This window comes from Bos indicus, chromosome 1 (assembly GCF_029378745.1).
Source record: "Bos indicus isolate NIAB-ARS_2022 breed Sahiwal x Tharparkar chromosome 1, NIAB-ARS_B.indTharparkar_mat_pri_1.0, whole genome shotgun sequence".
NCBI lineage: Eukaryota > Metazoa > Chordata > Mammalia > Artiodactyla > Bovidae > Bos > Bos indicus.
Window position 1 is genome coordinate 98,938,587 of NC_091760.1, and position 17,814 is coordinate 98,956,400.

The following is a 17,814-nucleotide window of genomic DNA, read 5'->3' on the forward strand; positions in this document are numbered from 1 at the left end:
AAGGAAAGAAGAATTAGACGCTGTTATCTGATGAATTTATATAACCGATATATGTAAAGATCTATATTTTAAGATCACTTTCATTTGAATTGAAGTGACTTGGAAAACATAATTTCTCTCTGACATATACTCATTTCAAACTGCCTGAATGGTGGTTTTGCATTTGAAAATATCATCTTTTGCTGTTTCTTCTTGGTATACAGAAAGAAAATAAGCCTTCAACTTAATTATCCTTTTAAAATTTGGACACTGAATATGATGAAATTAACCTTCTAATGAGCATAACATCTGTTAAAAGACAGTATATGCACTAACCTCTTAATCCCGCAACTCATTAAATTTATATTAAGAGTATGATATCTGTTTACAAAAGTACCCATAACTTTTTTCCCAAGAATAAGTTATTTTACTGACAGCTCTACTTTCTCATATAATTCTGTGACTATGTGAAAGTCTAACTTCTAGAATCATGCACACATCTCTTGCTCAGATGTTCACTAAATTTAACAAGTAAACATACGCCCAGGAGATAATGATTTCATTTGGCTTGATGGGGTGTTCAGTCTCCCCTCTCTCATTTCCTAAAATTCCACTTTGATCATTGCTTGGCCTTTGTTCTATTCTTTACAATTATTTTCCCCAGGAAATTTTGTTTCTTGAACAATGGATATTTGGTTATTTTCCATTGTGTGTGTGTGTGTGTGCACATGTGCTCAGTCGTGTCTGACTCTCTGAGACCCCATGGACTGTAGTCCACTAGGCTCCTCTGTCCATAGGATTCTTCAGGCAAGAACATTGTAGTGGATTGCCATTTCTTCTTCCAGGGGATCTTCCCAACCCAGGGATCTGGCATCTCCTGCCGTGGCAGATTTCTTTACCACTGTGCCACGTAGGAAGCCATTATTTTCAATTAGAAGATGATTATTAATATTCTCCCTTATCCTTGCACCACCCCCTCTACATGAAGGAGATTAACTAAGAAGCTTGGAAATGAATTCGCCATTCTGATTTGTTTAAATATTAAAGGTTACTGTATACCATGATGAAGCAAGTGACATTTGGGAAGTTTAATTAGGAAGTTAGAACAAGCAAGGTTGTGATTGTATCTTGAGACACTTAGCTCCAAAGCAAATGAAAAGCATGAATCTGTTTTTCAGTCTGTTTTCCTAGTAGTATCTGACCAGTTTATTCACATATGCACCAGCCATTGTTACACAGTTTTATTTTATTCTTAAAAACAGATACTAAGATTTGGTCTGTCTGAATAGTCATTGCTATGAGCAAAACCATTTAAGCCAAGCTTCCACTCATGTCTTGACATCTTCCTCTTGGCACAGGTAAGCTATCCTGTGGCCCATGTTTCTCAAAGTGTCTTAAACCAAGTGTTATGGGTCTTCTTATAGATACTGTCAACAGAGTGGTCTATGGTTCTAGAGGATTCCAATGCTTTCAGTTCACTCAGAGAGACTTCTAATAAATCATACTGCAGGTTGGAGAAATGAAAGATTTCCAGGATCTGTAATCACTTAACAATTTCATGTTGCTCATAAAATACATAGCAAGATGAATTTACATCTACCAAGTTTGTTTGTTTTCCTCCCTACTTGCTATCCATCAGATCAGATCAGATCAGTCGCTCAGTCATGTCCGACTCTTTGCGACTCCATGAATCGCAGCATGCCAGGCCTCCCTGTCCATCACCAACTCTCTGACTGGGACTAAACCACCCAGTATAAATTAAGGAAAAGTGGTGAGATTCCTACTCCATTTGTCTGCTTCCTCTGACCTCTACTGAGAGAAAATGTTGATTCTTCACTCCAAACCTGGGAAGATGAAAGCCTGGTTGTTTTTGGCTGCTGTAATGTTTGCTTTTGAGCCAGCTACACCTTTTATGGATATTTTCTTGAACCCCTCTTTTGTCGTCCCGTAATTACAGTGCATCTTGCCAAGGAACATTTGCAGCAACTTCCAACCACGTGTTGCCTGGAACTGAGCCCATTGGACTAGTCAGGGAGCGGCTCCCGGCCTCAACCTGGCTTTTTCAAGGCAAAGCTCTCCTCCTTCAACCCAAGGTAGCTGGCTTTCTGAAATGTAAGCTTTCAGTTTACATTTACATTTCAGCTTTATGTAACTTAATTTTGATTTATTCAGATGAAATATCCTTGATATCAAGAAGAAATTTTTCCTGAGAAATGTGACAGCCTCAAATGTGAGAAAATCACTCCTTTCTTCCATTGCTTGAGATTTGCCATGACCGAAAAAATAATTAAAATTTTATTAATTTAATGCTTTAGTTCTTCATTGTAAGTTTGAATAATGCAATGGTTGTGGGTTCTATGGGTGTATTAAACCATTTTTGTACATGCTTAACTGTGTTTTTAGTTGGTAAAGTTTAAAATTAGGACAAATGTGAGAATTGATATTCAAAATATATATTCTATGGCTTGTGGAAAATGGGAACCAATAGCTTGATCATGAGTCTATGTTTTATGGCTGATGTTTTTTGGGCGAGATCCAAAACTCATCCACACACTTGCAGAATTAGGAAAGGAAAGTAGGGGGGAAAAAAACCTGTTATAGGAACGACTGGGGAGAAAAGAGAGTAGCAAGGGCCAAGTTGGGGGAAAAATGAAACTAAAGCCAAATCATTTTATCCTTAAACCTATAAAAAGTACATTATAAATAATTACGAGCTTAAAAATTAAGTAGCTGACTGAACATTTTAACATGTTCCTTGGGAGTTTTTATCATATGTTCTCCTATAACCATTTCTATGTTAAAATCTCCTAACAAATGAATATAAGGTGTTTGGTCAAGGGACTATTCTTTTTTACTATACAACAATGAGCCAACTGGCATTTTGTCATTTAAGCAAGTCACTGTTTTCATTCCAGAATAACAATTTATTTAACTTGATTGTTCTTAAAAGCAGATTGTGGAACTAACTTTATGAATCACTCTGAATATGTTGCCATTTGCTATATATTGATTTATAATACTTTGTTTATATTTCCTTCTTTCTTTCTCTTTAATTCTTATCTTTTTCTTGGGGATATTTTGACTAGGAAAGGCAAATGGGAGAATGAGTTACACAGGAAAGTATGTTTTCAACCATTCTAATAAAAACTCCCATAGGATTTACAATGAATTAGAACCTTGAATTAACATTTGCCCTTTAGCATTCTGAATGATAACCCACTCCAGCAGTGTCTCTTCAGTAAATTACAACTAAGGCACAGAACACACTTACGGAGATGACAGCGGTTTCCATGGTAGCCAGGCAGACAGGTACATCTCCCTGTGACTGGGTGACACTCCTCATTCTCAGCTGAACACTGACATACCTGTTTACAGTCCTTCCCGTATGTGCCTGGTGGACAAACTAAGGGAAAGAGGAAATGTAAACCCAATGAATTAAATTTGTCTGTGTATATATAGCTCTAAAAGTGAAAGCAGGGGAAAATTTATTAAATAAGACCATTGCCTACAGAAGTGTGCTACCCATTGGGATTTAGGTTTCATTAAATTTACTTGGGGATTACTTCAGTGTTTGATTTTGTTTTGTTCAGTCAATTTGTGACCGACTGTCAAGGGCCGGCTGCAATTTTCTTGTCACTAAAGAAACTCATAGGGTGATGTCAGGTAAAATCAACTAAAATAATAGTATAATTCATGAGGGACCACATATCTGGATAAAGATTTTGTGTGTGTGTGCAGCCGGTTTAAATTCTCAAGGTTGTTTCTCTCTGTGCATTAGTATATACTGTATTTGTGTCACTTGTCAGCTACTCTGCTGGTTTTGAGATTTTTTTTTTTTACAGCCCAAGCAGTAAAAGGTTTCCTTCCCAACTTCTAAATAATATCATACCATTTTTTTACGAGGAGAAAGGCTTTCTAGGTATTTCTCAATTTCTCAGCTTACAAGTTGTAGTCAAGCACACATTTTGAATTTCATGGTTGTATCTGATGACAATTCAAACACATTCAGTGGGAAAAAAAATCAGATAATTTAGGTTGCTGCACCTAAAGTTGCATAACAATTTCTGAATCAACCTTTTATCACCTCAGGAGTGAATAGCATCATGAAAGAACAAACCTTTTAGAAAACCCTCACAATGGAGAAGTTATTAGCTGCCTTGTTCACGGTATCCCTCTGTTTCATTGGCTGTGGGGTTATTTGTTTTCTCAGCATCAACAATCCTTAAGATCATTTCATCTTCCAGTTTTCTTTTTAAATAGAAATGACAGCAATGGTAGACAAACTAGATATTCTAACTTTAAAGGCCCTTGGTTGCTTCAGTTCAGTTCAGTTCAGTCGCTCAGTCGTGTCTGACTCCTTGCGACCCCATGAATTGCAGCACGCCAGGCCTCCCTGTCCATCACCGACTCCCAGAGTTCACCCAGACTCACGTCCATCGAGTCAGTGATGCCATCCAGCCATCTCATCCTCTGTCCTCCCCTTCTCCTCCTGCCCCCAATCCCTCCCAGCATCAGAGTCTTTTCCAATGAGTCAACTCTTCGCATGAGGCAGCCAAAGTTGCTTGCTTAGTATTAAAAACAAAGACTGATGAAATATGGGTGATTAATTTTAAAAAGAGAATTTTTTCCTCTCTTCTTGACTGGGATATGTACAAGTAAGAGAATTAGGTGGAATCTGACTCAGCATGTGAACAACTATTTATATAGTCTGCTGTTGATCTAAACATCCTTTTTCTCTAAGAATCAGTGATTTTTCATATATATATATCAGTAAAGCACTTATCCTGAACTTGCTAGGTATGCCAAAGAGCACATCTGGTTTTATTGGTTGAGAAGTTGATTAACTTTACTTGTTAATGAGTGGTGAAGCAAGAAGAACTGGTCGTGGCATTTCAGAGGTGACTGGAAGTGGATGTTTGTGATATTCTTACTTCCTTCACATCGTTGTCAGTAAATACATAAGAGCATCAGCCCCATTTCACCGTGACGTGATGAAAGGTACTCCCTAATGAAAGGCTCACAATCAGAAAAAATAAAATGTGTGTCTTTAAAGCCTTCTGATAAATTCAAAAGCCATGAGCTGTGGTTCTACAAATTCTTGCCATCACTGGGAAGACCTGTTTTTGCCATGGCATTACTGAGCATAAAGCTTGACAGGGCCACAGCAAATACAGCCACAAAATTCTGTGCCCTGAGGAGAATAACAACATTAACGAGTCAAAGTGGCCATGCTGAACACAGAAGTGTTTGTGTAATAAGTTCCAATTTCCCCATCTATTTAGCCATTTCCCGTCTTGAGGTATGGGGCCCACTGGCTTGGGGCTTTGAGGGAAGCAATATCCTGTATGATTTGCTTTGATAGAGAGGGGCCTTATGATTACTGTGCTGGTCTGCAAGACCCATTGAAGGTCGTGTGGTCTAGAGGAAATGGCATGAACTTTGGGTCAGGGAGGCTCAGCACCAGTATGGATGTTCAGTTCAGTTCAGTTCAGTCACTCAGTCGTGTCCGACTCTTTGCGACCTCATGAATCGCAGCACGCCATATATCTCTGGCTTTAAACAATTGTTTAAGACCACAGTTCACTTCAGTTCAGTTGCTCAGTTGTGTCCGACTCTGCGACCCCATGGACTGCAGCACACCAGTCTTCCCTGTCTATCACCAATGCTCGGAGCTTACTCAAACTCATGTCCATTGAGTCAGTGATGTTATCCAAACATCTCATCCTTTGTCATCCCCTTCTTCTCCTGCCTTCCATCTTTCCCAGCATCAGGGTCTTTTCCAGTGAGTCAGTTCTTTGCATCAGGTGGCCAACCTATTGGAGTTTCAGCTTCACCATCAGTCCTTCCAATGAATATTCAGGACTGATCTCCTTTAGGATGGACTGGTTGGATCTCCTTGCAGTCCAAGGGACTCTCAAGAGTCTTTTGCAACACCACAGTTCAAAAGCATCAGTTCTTTGTAGTCCAACTTTGTAGTCTAACTTTCACATCCGTAAATGACTACTGGAAAAACTGTAGCTTTGACTAGATGGACCTTGGTTGGCAAAGTAATGCCTCTGCTTTTTAACATGCTGTTTAGGTTGGTCATAGCTTTTCTTCCAAGGAGCAAGTGTCCATTAATTTCATGACTGCACTCACTATCTGCAGTGATTGTGGAGCCCCCAAAAGCAAAGTCTCTCACTGTTTCCATTGTTTCCTCATCTATTTGCCATGGAATGATGGGACCAGATGCCATGGTCTTCATTTTTTGAATGTTGAGTTTTAAGCCAACTATTTCACTCTCCTTTTTCACTTTCATCAAGAGACTCTTTAGTTTTTCTTCGCTTTCTGCCATAAGGGTGGTGTCATCTGTGTATCTGAGGTTATTGATATTTCTCCTGGCAATCTTGATTCCAGCTTGTGCTTCATCCAGCCTGGCATTTCACATGATGTATTCTGTATATAAGTTAAATAAGCAAGGTGATAATATGCAGCCTTGGCATTCTCCTTTCCCGATTTGGAACCAGTCTGTTGTTCCATGTCCAGTTCTAACTGTTGCTTCTTGACCTGCATACAGATTTCTCAGCAGGCAGGTAAGATGATCTGGTATTCCCATCTCTTGAAGAATTTTCCATAGTTTGTTGTGATCCACACAGTCAAAGGCTTTGGCATCGTCAATAAAATCCTCAATTTCCTCTTCAGTACGGTGGGATCAATGAGAGCTATCTCACAGATTATTATGAGGAATAACTGAGTAGACATAGTAATATAGGGGAATCTCATTGTATTTCAGTAAAATCTGTTTCCTTTCCATGGAAACCCTTATACTTAAAATCAGAATCGACTATTTAACAGAGATACTATATATGGGCAAAATCCATAGACACATTCAGAATAATATGGGAAAAGTATCTAATATTTAAAGACCAATGTTTTTCTAAACAAATATTCTATATTAATGCATATATATGGTGTTGATGAACCTGTTTTCAGGGATGGAATGGAAATGCAGATATAGAAAACAGACTTGTGGACACAGTTGGAGAAGGAGAGAGTAGGATGAATGAAGAAAGTAGCACCTACATACATACACTACCACAGGTTAAACAGATAGCTGGTAAGAAGTTACTGTGTAATGCAGGGAGCCCAGCCTGATGCTCTGTGATAATGACCTAGAGGGGTGGGATGAAGGGAGGGGAGGGAACCTCAAGAAGGAGGTGATACTGGTTCTCATAAACCAGTATAATTATGACTGGTTTGTATTGTTATACGGCAGAAACCAACACAATATTGTAAAGCAATTTTCTTCCAATTAAAAAATTAAAAAGAAATAAAGATTGATATTTTTCTAAAAAAACATTGAAATCACATGGCATGACGTCTCTGAAATACATATAAATAAAATGTATCCACATCCTCCTCAATACATCCTCCTGAATCGTTCTGCATTTTGAAGCTTCACCAAAATGTTCACAAATGTTAATCACTTCTCCATCCCAAGAAGAGTTCAAGCAAATCCTTAGCTTTGATTCTTGAACTCCAGTGGAACCAAAATTGCAGAAAATATAAATAATTACTCAGGAAAAATTGATCTCTTGAAGTTCTCAAAGTCAGTTCTTAAATGGATGTTTAAGTGTCTTTGAAGGAATTTACAATTTGGGATCGAACTCACATCTCTTATATCTCCTGCATTGGCAGTCAGGTTCTTTACCACTAGCACCACCTGGGAAACCCCATATTGAAAACCAATAAAGTGCAAATGGAAATAAAAGCAGCAAAAGCATTTTGAATGTAATTAAAGAGAATTTTTGAGAAATTGCCGAGGTCTAGCCCCGGCTGATCCAGGGTATTCAAAGGGGAGACGGCATCGGTGACTATTTATTTATTTATTCATAAAGATATAAAGAATAATAGAATGAGGATAGCTCAATAGGAAAATTCAGTGGAGAAAAGAAGCTGAGTAGCTTGGTTTACGTGGAAAATCAATATAACCCGTGACACCAGGTTAGCTCTGACCACAGAGGCCGCAGACGCCCTCTCGAATAGCGGAAGGTGCCCCACCTTAGACACCTTCTCGAGTGGGTCTTAGAAGCCCAGGCAAATAAATGGTCGCAGAGGATATCCGCGCTCCAGATGGAGACTTAGTTGGAAATTGAGGAGAAAAGTGACATGGGGAGACCAAGCGTTGGTGAGCAAGGCCCGTAGCTTTATTTTCAACAGGGGCTTTTATACCCTAAGTTACACATAGAGGATAATAGGGGATGCAAAGTCAGCAGTCTTTGATTCTTATCAAAAACCAGGGTTACTTTCCTGCAAATTTATCGTATACAAATGGTTTAGGTGATTTACATCATCTTCTGGCCAGAAGGCTTATTAACATTTTATGACTCTTGACAAAGACTTATCAACAAAGACTTATTTTCTCTAAGAGTAATTATTTTAAGGTTTGGTGCCATCTTCCGAAGATAAAATTGCTTTCCTATAGGGCGGATGTGTAATGGGTTTACAACAAAGGAAAGAATTTATTACCTTAAGGGTCTAAAGTTACTAACACCAAGGCCACTACTTATTTTTTCTACATACCAACTATTAATTAATACATATTCAAGGATACAATACAGGGGATGTGAAAACTTGGCAACAAGCATTGGCTCATCAATGAAATATTTTACTAGTTTTATTCTGACAGTTTCTAACTCTCTGAGAGGCTCTAAGCTATTTGAATATCTTAAGCTTCCCGTGCCTCTCGAGGCTGGGAGACTGTAAACAATCGTATGCATAGCTGTAGGAGTCCGGGTAAATTTGTCAGGCGAGTTAGAGAGCCATCTGAGGGGTTTGGATTTAAACACTCCTAATTGCCCAGGAACTTTATTAATCAGAGCTGTAAGTTAACTCTTTGTCAGAGAGAGCGAGATGGTGGTAGGGGATAGCCCCCAGTAAAGTCAGAGGTGAGAGCACAAAGCAATAAAGTAGGCAGACTCTGGTTTTTTTGGGGGCAGATACTCGAGAACATCCAGGGGGACTCCTGAGGCTCGATCCCGCCTTTGTGTATGCCGAGCCTCCTTCCTCATGACCTTTGTCACGAGTGGAATGCCTCACCGGCTCCTAGCAAGAAATACTATAGTATTTCTTAGATTATATATGCATCATGAAAAACATCTATCAATTGTCATCTGGCTGAATGACTTTGATTAGGACTTCTGACGAAATCAAATTTGAAGCAAAACCTGCTCCTTGTCCTCTGAAGGAGAAGGTGGTGTATCAGTTTGTTGCTTCATGATCCCTGACAGACTGCATTATGAGGCATGCTTTCACTCCATCTTACAAAACTGAACTCGCAGAATTCTGGAACATTCTCATTCAGCCAAGAGATATTTCCTGGATACTTACTATGTGCTAGGTTCACAACAGTGAGCAAAATCAAATGTGGTACTTGTACCCTTCAAACTTCCAATAGAAGAAAGAGGAAAGCAACAAAATAATCACTCAAATAAATACCTAATTTTAAACTGTTGTAAGGGGGTAGGGTGCTATGAGAGTGAATGACATCAGGGACCCTAATTTAGACTGGCAGAGAGAGGATGGGATGTGTTTTGTTTCAAAGGTTCTCTGTGAGGAGATAACAATTTAACAGATCTGAAACACTAGAAAGAGTATATGTAGTGGGAAGGGAAAGGTGAGGGAAAAGAAGAGGGAGGAGAAAAAATTTCCAAAGCGAAAGATCCAAGTATGTATGAGTTACTGATGTGTGAAAGCTACTCAGTTGTGTCTAACTCTTTGCAACCCCACGTTCTATACAGTCCATTGAATTCTCCCAGCCAGAATACTGCAGTGGGTAGCCTTTCCCTTTTCCAGGGGATCTTCCCAACCCAGGGATCAAACCCAGGTCTCCTGTATTACAGGCAGATTCTTTACCAGCTGAGCCACAAGGGAAGCCTGAGTTACTGATATAATTCTCAAATAGTGTGTGGGCAATGGTACTTGGTATGTATGTTAGACAATGGTAAGGCGTCTAGTCAAGGCTATGGTTTTTCCAGTGTTCATGTATGGATGTGAGAGTTGGACTATAAATAAAGCTGAACGCAGAAGAATTGATGTTTTTGAACTATGGTGTTGGAGAAGACTCTTGACAGTCCTTTGGACTGCAAGGAGACCCAACCAGTCCATCCAAAGGAGATCAATCCTGGGTGTTCATTGGAAGGACTGATGTTGAAGCTGAAACTCCAATACTTTGGCCACCTCATGCAAAGAGCTGACTCATTGGAAAAGACACTGATACTGGGAAAGATTGAGGCTGAGAGGAGAAGGGGACGACAGAGGATAAGATGGTTGGATGGCATCATCAACTCAATGGACATGGGTTTGGGTGGACTCCGGAAGTTGGTGATGGACAGGGAGGCCTGGTGTGCTGTGGTTCATGGGGTCGCAACGAGTCGGACACAACTGAGTGACTGAACTGAACTGAACTGATATTGCTATAAATGTTTCTCTATTGGTTTCCTGTTGTAACAAACTGTCACAAATTTAGTGGCCTTTAAAAACAAACTTATCCTCTCACAGTTCTGCAGGTTAGAAGTCTAAAAACAGGATGTTGGCAGGGCTGCATTTTTTCTGAAGACTTAAAGATAGGATCTATTTTTTTGCCTCTTCTAGTTCCTAGAACCCACTTATATTCCTTGGCTTATGGCCACTTTCTCAAATCTGCTAAGCCAGCAGCTTAGCTTCTTTTTATTCTGTTTCTCTCTCTCTCTCTTTTTTTTAAATTATTTGTATTTATTTGGCTCTGCTGGGTCTTAGTTGCGGCACGCCAGATTTTTAGTTGCAGCATATGGGATCTAGTTCCCTGACCAGGGATTGAACCCAGTCCCTCTGTGTTGGGAACACAGAGTCTTAGCTGCTACACCCTCAGGGAAGTCCTGTTTCCCTCTTACAAGAACCTTTTTGATTATATTAGGTCTATCAGGTAATCCAGAAAAATCTCTCCATCTCCAATCCTTAATCACTTCTGCAAAGTCCCATTTGCCATGTAAGATAACATATTAACAGACTGCAGAAACTGGGACATCTTTGAGAGCCTATCATTCAGCCTATCACAATCTCTATATTCCCAAGTATTTTAAGTAGCTTCTGATTTATCCTTAGAGATCATGTTATTAAATAGTTATGTTACTAATAATAGCTTGATGCACAAGTCATTATAGAAATCAACACAAAAATATAATTTTTTTAAGAACTATATAATATAAAAATATGGAAAAACTATCATCAGTTATTTAAAAAAATTTTTACTTACTGGAACCAAAGGACATGTTGTAATGAATGTCACTTTGAGAATAACTTGGGATTCTTGAGAGGTCAGAACCCAGCAAGAACCTGGGAAGCAGCTTGAGGGCCCAGATACACCTACAGTAACACTCAAGAAGAGACTTCTCAAGGGCTAAAACTGTGAGAAGTAAAAGACTAAACACACATCACAGTGGATTTTTCCACATCATGAACTGCTTGTTCTTAGTGCTTCATGTATAATATTATTTTTCTGTTGTAAGAAAATAATTTTGGGGTTCTCCTATCTATAGAACAGTGTTTGGTTTTATTAATATGTGTAAGGTCTCCTTTAAGCAGGTGCTGCTGTATGAACAGTATGAGAAGGCTACTGTACACATAGTAGGATAAGCAGATAATTAAACCACTTGCACAACTGGTAAGGTTACTAAGTGGAAAGATCAGAACAAAACTAAGATGGCCTTAGGATGAGCTCTGAGCTTTTTTCCATTCTCTCAGGGGTTTTTCTTAGGAAGTGAGAAGGGTGCTAATTTTATATAACATTAAAGAGATTACAAAGTTGGATAATAGACCAAGTCGTGCTTTAACTTAGTAGGTATGAAAATCAGCCTGGAGAGTTTTATATTGACAATTTCTTACTCACCTTGTTTACTAGTTAGCCATCCAGGCCCCTGGAAGAACTGGTCAAACCAGTTTCAAGTAGTATAATCCATGCTGCTTTCTAGTTTAAATCATTCTGAACCACAAAACCTCTGTGGGTGGCTCCTCTAGATTTAAGTTGTTTTTCTGTATTAAAGCTGAAGTTCCAATAATTTGTCCACCTGTTGCAAAGGGCCAACTCATTGGAAAAGACCCTGATGCTGGGAAAGATTGAAGGGACAAGGAGAAGGGGGCAATAGGGGGTGAGATGGTTGGATGGCATTACTGACTCAATGGACATGAGTTTGAACAAACTCTGGGTGATAGTGAAGGACAGGGAAACCTGGAGTGCTGCAGTCCATGGGTTGCAAAGAGGCAGACACAACTTAGTGACTGAACAACACAATTAAAGTGAGATTTCACCCTTTGAATTAATCAGTGAATGTACTCCAAACTAAGACTGAATTGACAGTTACTATCTTTTGATTTATGTAGAATTTATATCACTTTTACCATGGAGATATGACTTGAATAGAGATAAATACCCAAAAGATTTTGGAAGAAGGAGTATTGCATTTTTGATTTATTGCATTCTCAGGCATTTGAATGATTTTTATTAAAAACTGAGGAGTCATTTTGTTAAATTCAAGTTGAAACAAAGTCAATTAGACAAGTTGATTAACCCTGAAAACCTCATGAACACTGCTTCTCACCTAATTTTACGATGGGTAAACTTTCTAATAGTGCTATTTGCTTCTAAGAAATAAGGGTTATCTTCTTCAAAGTGACTCCTGAGAGGTCATTCATATCTTTACTTTTTCCACTAAAATTTAAAGATGAATGAGATCTCTACTAGAGAATGTAATGAATTTGTCTTTATTTAATTGTCTTGTCTACTGACTTGTATATTCATAATTATTTTCCATGAGCAATATATCTGGCTGGCAAATGTTTTCTGAGATGGCACACAGAATTCAAACCATACATAGAAGAAAATGCAATGAATTGACTTTTTGTCTGGAAATTTATGACTGTCTTAGCATTTGTCACGGCATAAAGTAATTACACATGGGAAGACCCTGTCCAGCCTAGCAAGGAGATACATTGTGTAGTCCCAAGATTACTGTGACAGTTACAAACTCCAAGGCCATCTATACCAGCACAGAGTTCCTGACAAGCTAAATAAGCATAAGCATAAAGATGCTTTAGACTGTCAAAACAAGTACCTACCCTCTCACTGGTTAAGAAAAAAAAAAACAAAAAAGGAAGTGTACAGCTTTCATGATGGTCGGAGAGGTATATGCAAATTTCAGCTACTACTTTGTTTCTTACAATTTGGGATTGACCTTAGGTGGTTTATGACAGCGTATTTTGCTCAGGTCCTTATCAAAGGCCTTGTGATAGATCAGCTGTCATCCACCCGTTTCTCAGAATGTCTTTGTATTAAACTAATGGTCCAGCAGAACAGCCAGGCTGACAGGCAAGTTATTTATTTGCAATCTGGTAAAAGAACTGACAACTTCATTGTTTTAATTGTTCATTTTTCATGGCTTGATGCATTAGCTCACTCAGATCTTTGTGCCTCAGTCAGAGGATAAATATATGGGGATGAGGGCATCAGAATGGCTGAGTCCATGGTAAAGTTCAAGAAGCTGCAGAGAGACCCACGGTGCCGGTTGTGATTACTAGCATCCCACAAGTATCTGGGGATTTTTTTTTTTTTTTGTCTTATCTATGTTCTGCATCTCTTTCCTCTCTTTCAGGAAGACCTATGATGTCAGCTACTGATCTGATTGTTTCTTGAAACAATGTTCCTGGTTCTCACAGCCTATTAAGGGAGAAAGACCGGAGTGGCCTAGAGTCTCCATGTCTCAGTCAGGGTGGGGACCTGCCAGACAGAGGCCCAGAGACCTCAGATATAAAGATATTATCGAGAGCAGATATAGCTCCGTCAGAGTCTCTCCAAATTACCCTCAAGTTTTGTTTTGTTTTGTTTTGTTTTTTTTGCTAAATATACCCAGCCTGGCCTTAACTTGGGAGATTTAATTCTAATTCATGATTGTTTGGTATGGACTGAAGAGATGTATTTTTAAAATCCCATGATGAACTCCTTGTTGAGAGCTATTAATCTAGAGTAGAGAACAACACACTCAATTTACAGACAAGACATCCAAATAGAGTGAATCATTTGCCCAAGGTCATAGCCAATTAACGACCGAGCTAAAACTGGAACCCAGGGGTCCTGACCTTTGGATCAATGACCTTGTCATTCTCTGCATCAGATACCATTCTCTGAGCTACTGAGACACTTCAAGAAGTTTCTCTCAAGACCTTCTACACATCCTAAAGTGTCAGGGGATAAGATGGAGGTGACCATGTGCAACTCAAGGCTTATCTCAAATACTGGCCCTCAGAGAGAAGAAGACATGTCCGTGGTCCAGTAATAAACATAGAGGGGGTGACTGTTAAGAAATTGGTACCCAAATCATATTCCTAATTTATTGCTTTTCCTTCATATTAAAATTGAAAGCATCTCCAGGGAAGAGGCAATGTTTTATTATTTGTAATACGCCTGATGCCTCTCATGTAACCTAGAACACAGAAGTTGCTCAATAAATATTTGTTGAAGGAAACAAAAAAGAAGGAAGGGATACTTTTCTAGTCCAATATGCATGACTGTGTGCAAGGCTGATCCTACACAAAAACAGAACACTGGCTCCCTGGCTGGTATGTGTATACAATCATTTGCTTATTAAATATTTATTCAACATTTACATTATTCACAAGGTCCTATGCTTGACACTGATGATATAAAATTGAATAAGCCTAGTATCTGTTTTGGAGAATCCAAGAGAACTGATTCAGGAAGACATGTGAAAAATTGATATAGAACATTCTAACAAGTGCTACATACAGATATGTAAGAAAGGCTAAGGAATCTAAAAGAAATGAATAGTTAATCCTATCAGGTGGGAATCAAGGTATCCTCAGAGAGATAGCATTAGAACTGGGTCTAGAAGAGTAGAAATTCATCTGTAAGAAGGAAGAGAATGAATGAATCAAGTCTTTTATTGAAAGTGACAGACACATTACTTCATGGTTACAGGACAGGGTTTAGGAACAAGAATGATGTTGAAGAGTTGTGCTGGTCCTTAAAAGTGAGGCATTTTTAATATCACACTGGAGCCTTGATCTGGTGCTTGCAAGTTGCCATAGAAACATCATGGTCAAACTGATGACAGTGTGCACATTGGATTGCAGGATGGGAGCCCATTGCGGGGGCCACTGTAGGCATGTTCTGCTCTGCTAAGTCGCTTCAGTCGTGTCCGAATCTGTGCGACTCCAGAGATGGCAGCTCACCAGGCTCCCCCGTCCCTGGGATTCTCCAGGCAAGAACACTGGAGTGGGTTGCCATTTCCTTCTCCAATGTATGAAAGTGAAAAGTGAAAGTGAAGTCGCTCAGTCGTGACCGACTCCTAGCGACCCCATGGACTACCTACCAGGCTCCTCTGTCCATGGGATTTTCCAGGCAGGAGTACTGGAGTGGGTTGCCATTGCCTTCTCCGTAGACATCTTAGAGAGAGACAAAAACCTGAACTGGAGATCTGGACAAGGATGGAGATAAGGGGTTGTTCCAAGAGACTTTCTTTGAGGTGGAATAAATCGGACCAGATGACAGATTGTATAAGAGATCAGAGGAAATGCTCTTGGTTCCTAAGTATTTCTCTCATTGTTTGTTGTTACATGTTTGCTTGTTTTTGCCATATGACATCTCTCTTCTAAAATGGCCCAATAGACTTATATTTGAGTTGCAAACAGGCTAGAAAATTTTAAGACATTGATTGCAGAAGTTCATAGCAAATAAGCAAGTCTGAATCAGCATGCAGTCATCCTTACATTTTTTGATAACAGGCCTTTTCAGTTTACCTTGGCAATTAAAGCACTAGTTGGAGAGGGCAGGAGGAGAGGGCAAGGTCACTGTAAGAGCTACAGAGTGTGGATAATCCAGTGGCTCAGAATTGGAAAATAGCATGTGGAACAGAAAAGGGAAATGAGGCGAAGACCTGGGGCTCACATAGGTGATGAAAGCAAGTTCCACCTGGCTCATTTTAAGGCTTGTTTTCTGAGTATATGCTCATACATGACATAATCATTAAGGAACTGTTCAGAGTGTTTTAGTCAAAGTGACAATGTTCCTTTTTGCAATGGAACCTTCTATGCCACGGTCACCATGCTATCTTACTGGGGCCTTCATGATGGCTGTCGCCTTTTTGTGGAACCTGGTGATTGCCATCCTCCACATGTGTGGACAGTACTAACAAATATCTGTTAACAATATTTCCTCCTTGTCAGTGCTCCAGATAAAAGTTAAACAACACACAAAATTTCGAGAACCTTACCATTTCAATTTACTGTGGATGGATTATATTAATACCCACAGGAGAAATAGGCATCTGTATGTACATGCTAAGTCATTTCAGTCATGTCTTTGAAACCCTCTGGACTGTAGCCCATCAGGCTCCTCTGTCCATGGGGTTGTCTAGACAAAAATACTGGAGTGGGTTGCCATATCCTTCTCTAGGGGATCTTCTCGACTCAGGGATGGAACCAAGTCTCTTATATCTCTTGGATTGGCAGGTGGTTCTTTATGACCAGTACCATCTGAGAAGGCCCAGAAGAAATATATCCATTTTAAAAACCAAGGGTTAATTTATGTAGGCCTATTTTTCAATCTTATGTTTTATTCAGCTACTAAAAGGTGAATTAAGTAGCATGGTGAAAATTGTGGTTAGGAGACTTTTACCCCCAGCAGATGTTCAGAATATAAGAATTCAAGCAGAGAGAGGGGAACAGTTTATAGAAATAAAAGAAGGCAAGAATGACCAGAGAGTAGGTTATGGGAAATTAGTGAATTGCAGAACTGAAGAAAGGCTCCTGACTAAAGAGCTGACATTCTCTGAGTACCTACAGTGCATCAGATTTGTTCTAAACTCTCTCCCTGTAATATTTCATTTTATAACCTGAACAACTCTGCAAAGGAATAGCTGTTATTATTTTTATTTTACAGCAAAAACTAAGGAAACTACTGTGAAGTCATTTGTTTAAAGTATGCACAGTCTGAGTCAGCATTGGTGACTCAGTATCACTTTCTTAGGCATGACTTTATACTTCTTCCCAGGAGTTATTACACTAATGGTGGGGTGGGGTGGGAGGTAGGAACATACCCTATTGGTTTATGGGCCCTTAAGAAAGGACCGGAGGGCTTCCCTGATAACTCAGTTGGTAAAGAATCTGCCTAGGAGACCTGGGTTCCATTCCTGGGTGGGGAAGATCCACTGGAGGAGGACTAGGTTACCCATTCCAGTATTCTTGGGCTTTCCTTGCAGCTCAGCTGGTAAAGAATATGCCTGCAATGGGGGAGACCTGGGTTTAATCCCTGGGTTGGGAACATCCCCTGGAGAAGCAAAAGGCTACCCACTCCAGTATTCTGGCCTGGAGAATTCCATGAACTGTATAGCCCATAGTGTCACAAAGAGTCCTATATGACTGAGCGCCTTTCACTTTCACTTTTCAAGAAAGGACTTGAGATCCATGTTCTCACCTCATTTCACAGAACCAGGGTAATATATAGAGAGAAGACCTGGATGGATATTTGTGAGTTATCAATTCTTACCCATATTACCCTGGGAAAGTCACCTCTCTGAGGATCATGTTGTTTTTTTGTCATTTCCATAACTCTATTTAGTTTTATTTTTCAGAAAAATTTTATTATGAAAATGTTCAGAAAAACATCTACAATGATGGAAATCTGATACATTCTACTTTAGTAGGAGTATACACTAAGTTAGCTATGGTATATTCACAACCATAGAAACTGATAAATAAGATTAGATTCCAGAATTTTCTGCTCTATGAAATAACTACATTTTAAGC

At 39.4% G+C, this 17,814-nt stretch overlaps 1 protein-coding gene across 1 annotated transcript in view; it reads right to left on the minus strand.

The window, feature by feature from the left end:
• LOC109562912 (multiple epidermal growth factor-like domains protein 6) overlaps nucleotides 1-17,814 on the minus strand; it is a 694,041-nt gene that overhangs the window by 37,488 nt on the left and 638,739 nt on the right. The window contains exon 19 of the mRNA XM_070783699.1: nucleotides 3,251-3,382. Within this exon, the coding sequence (XP_070639800.1) occupies nucleotides 3,251-3,382 (132 nt within the window). The remainder of the gene's footprint in view (nucleotides 1-3,250; nucleotides 3,383-17,814) is intronic.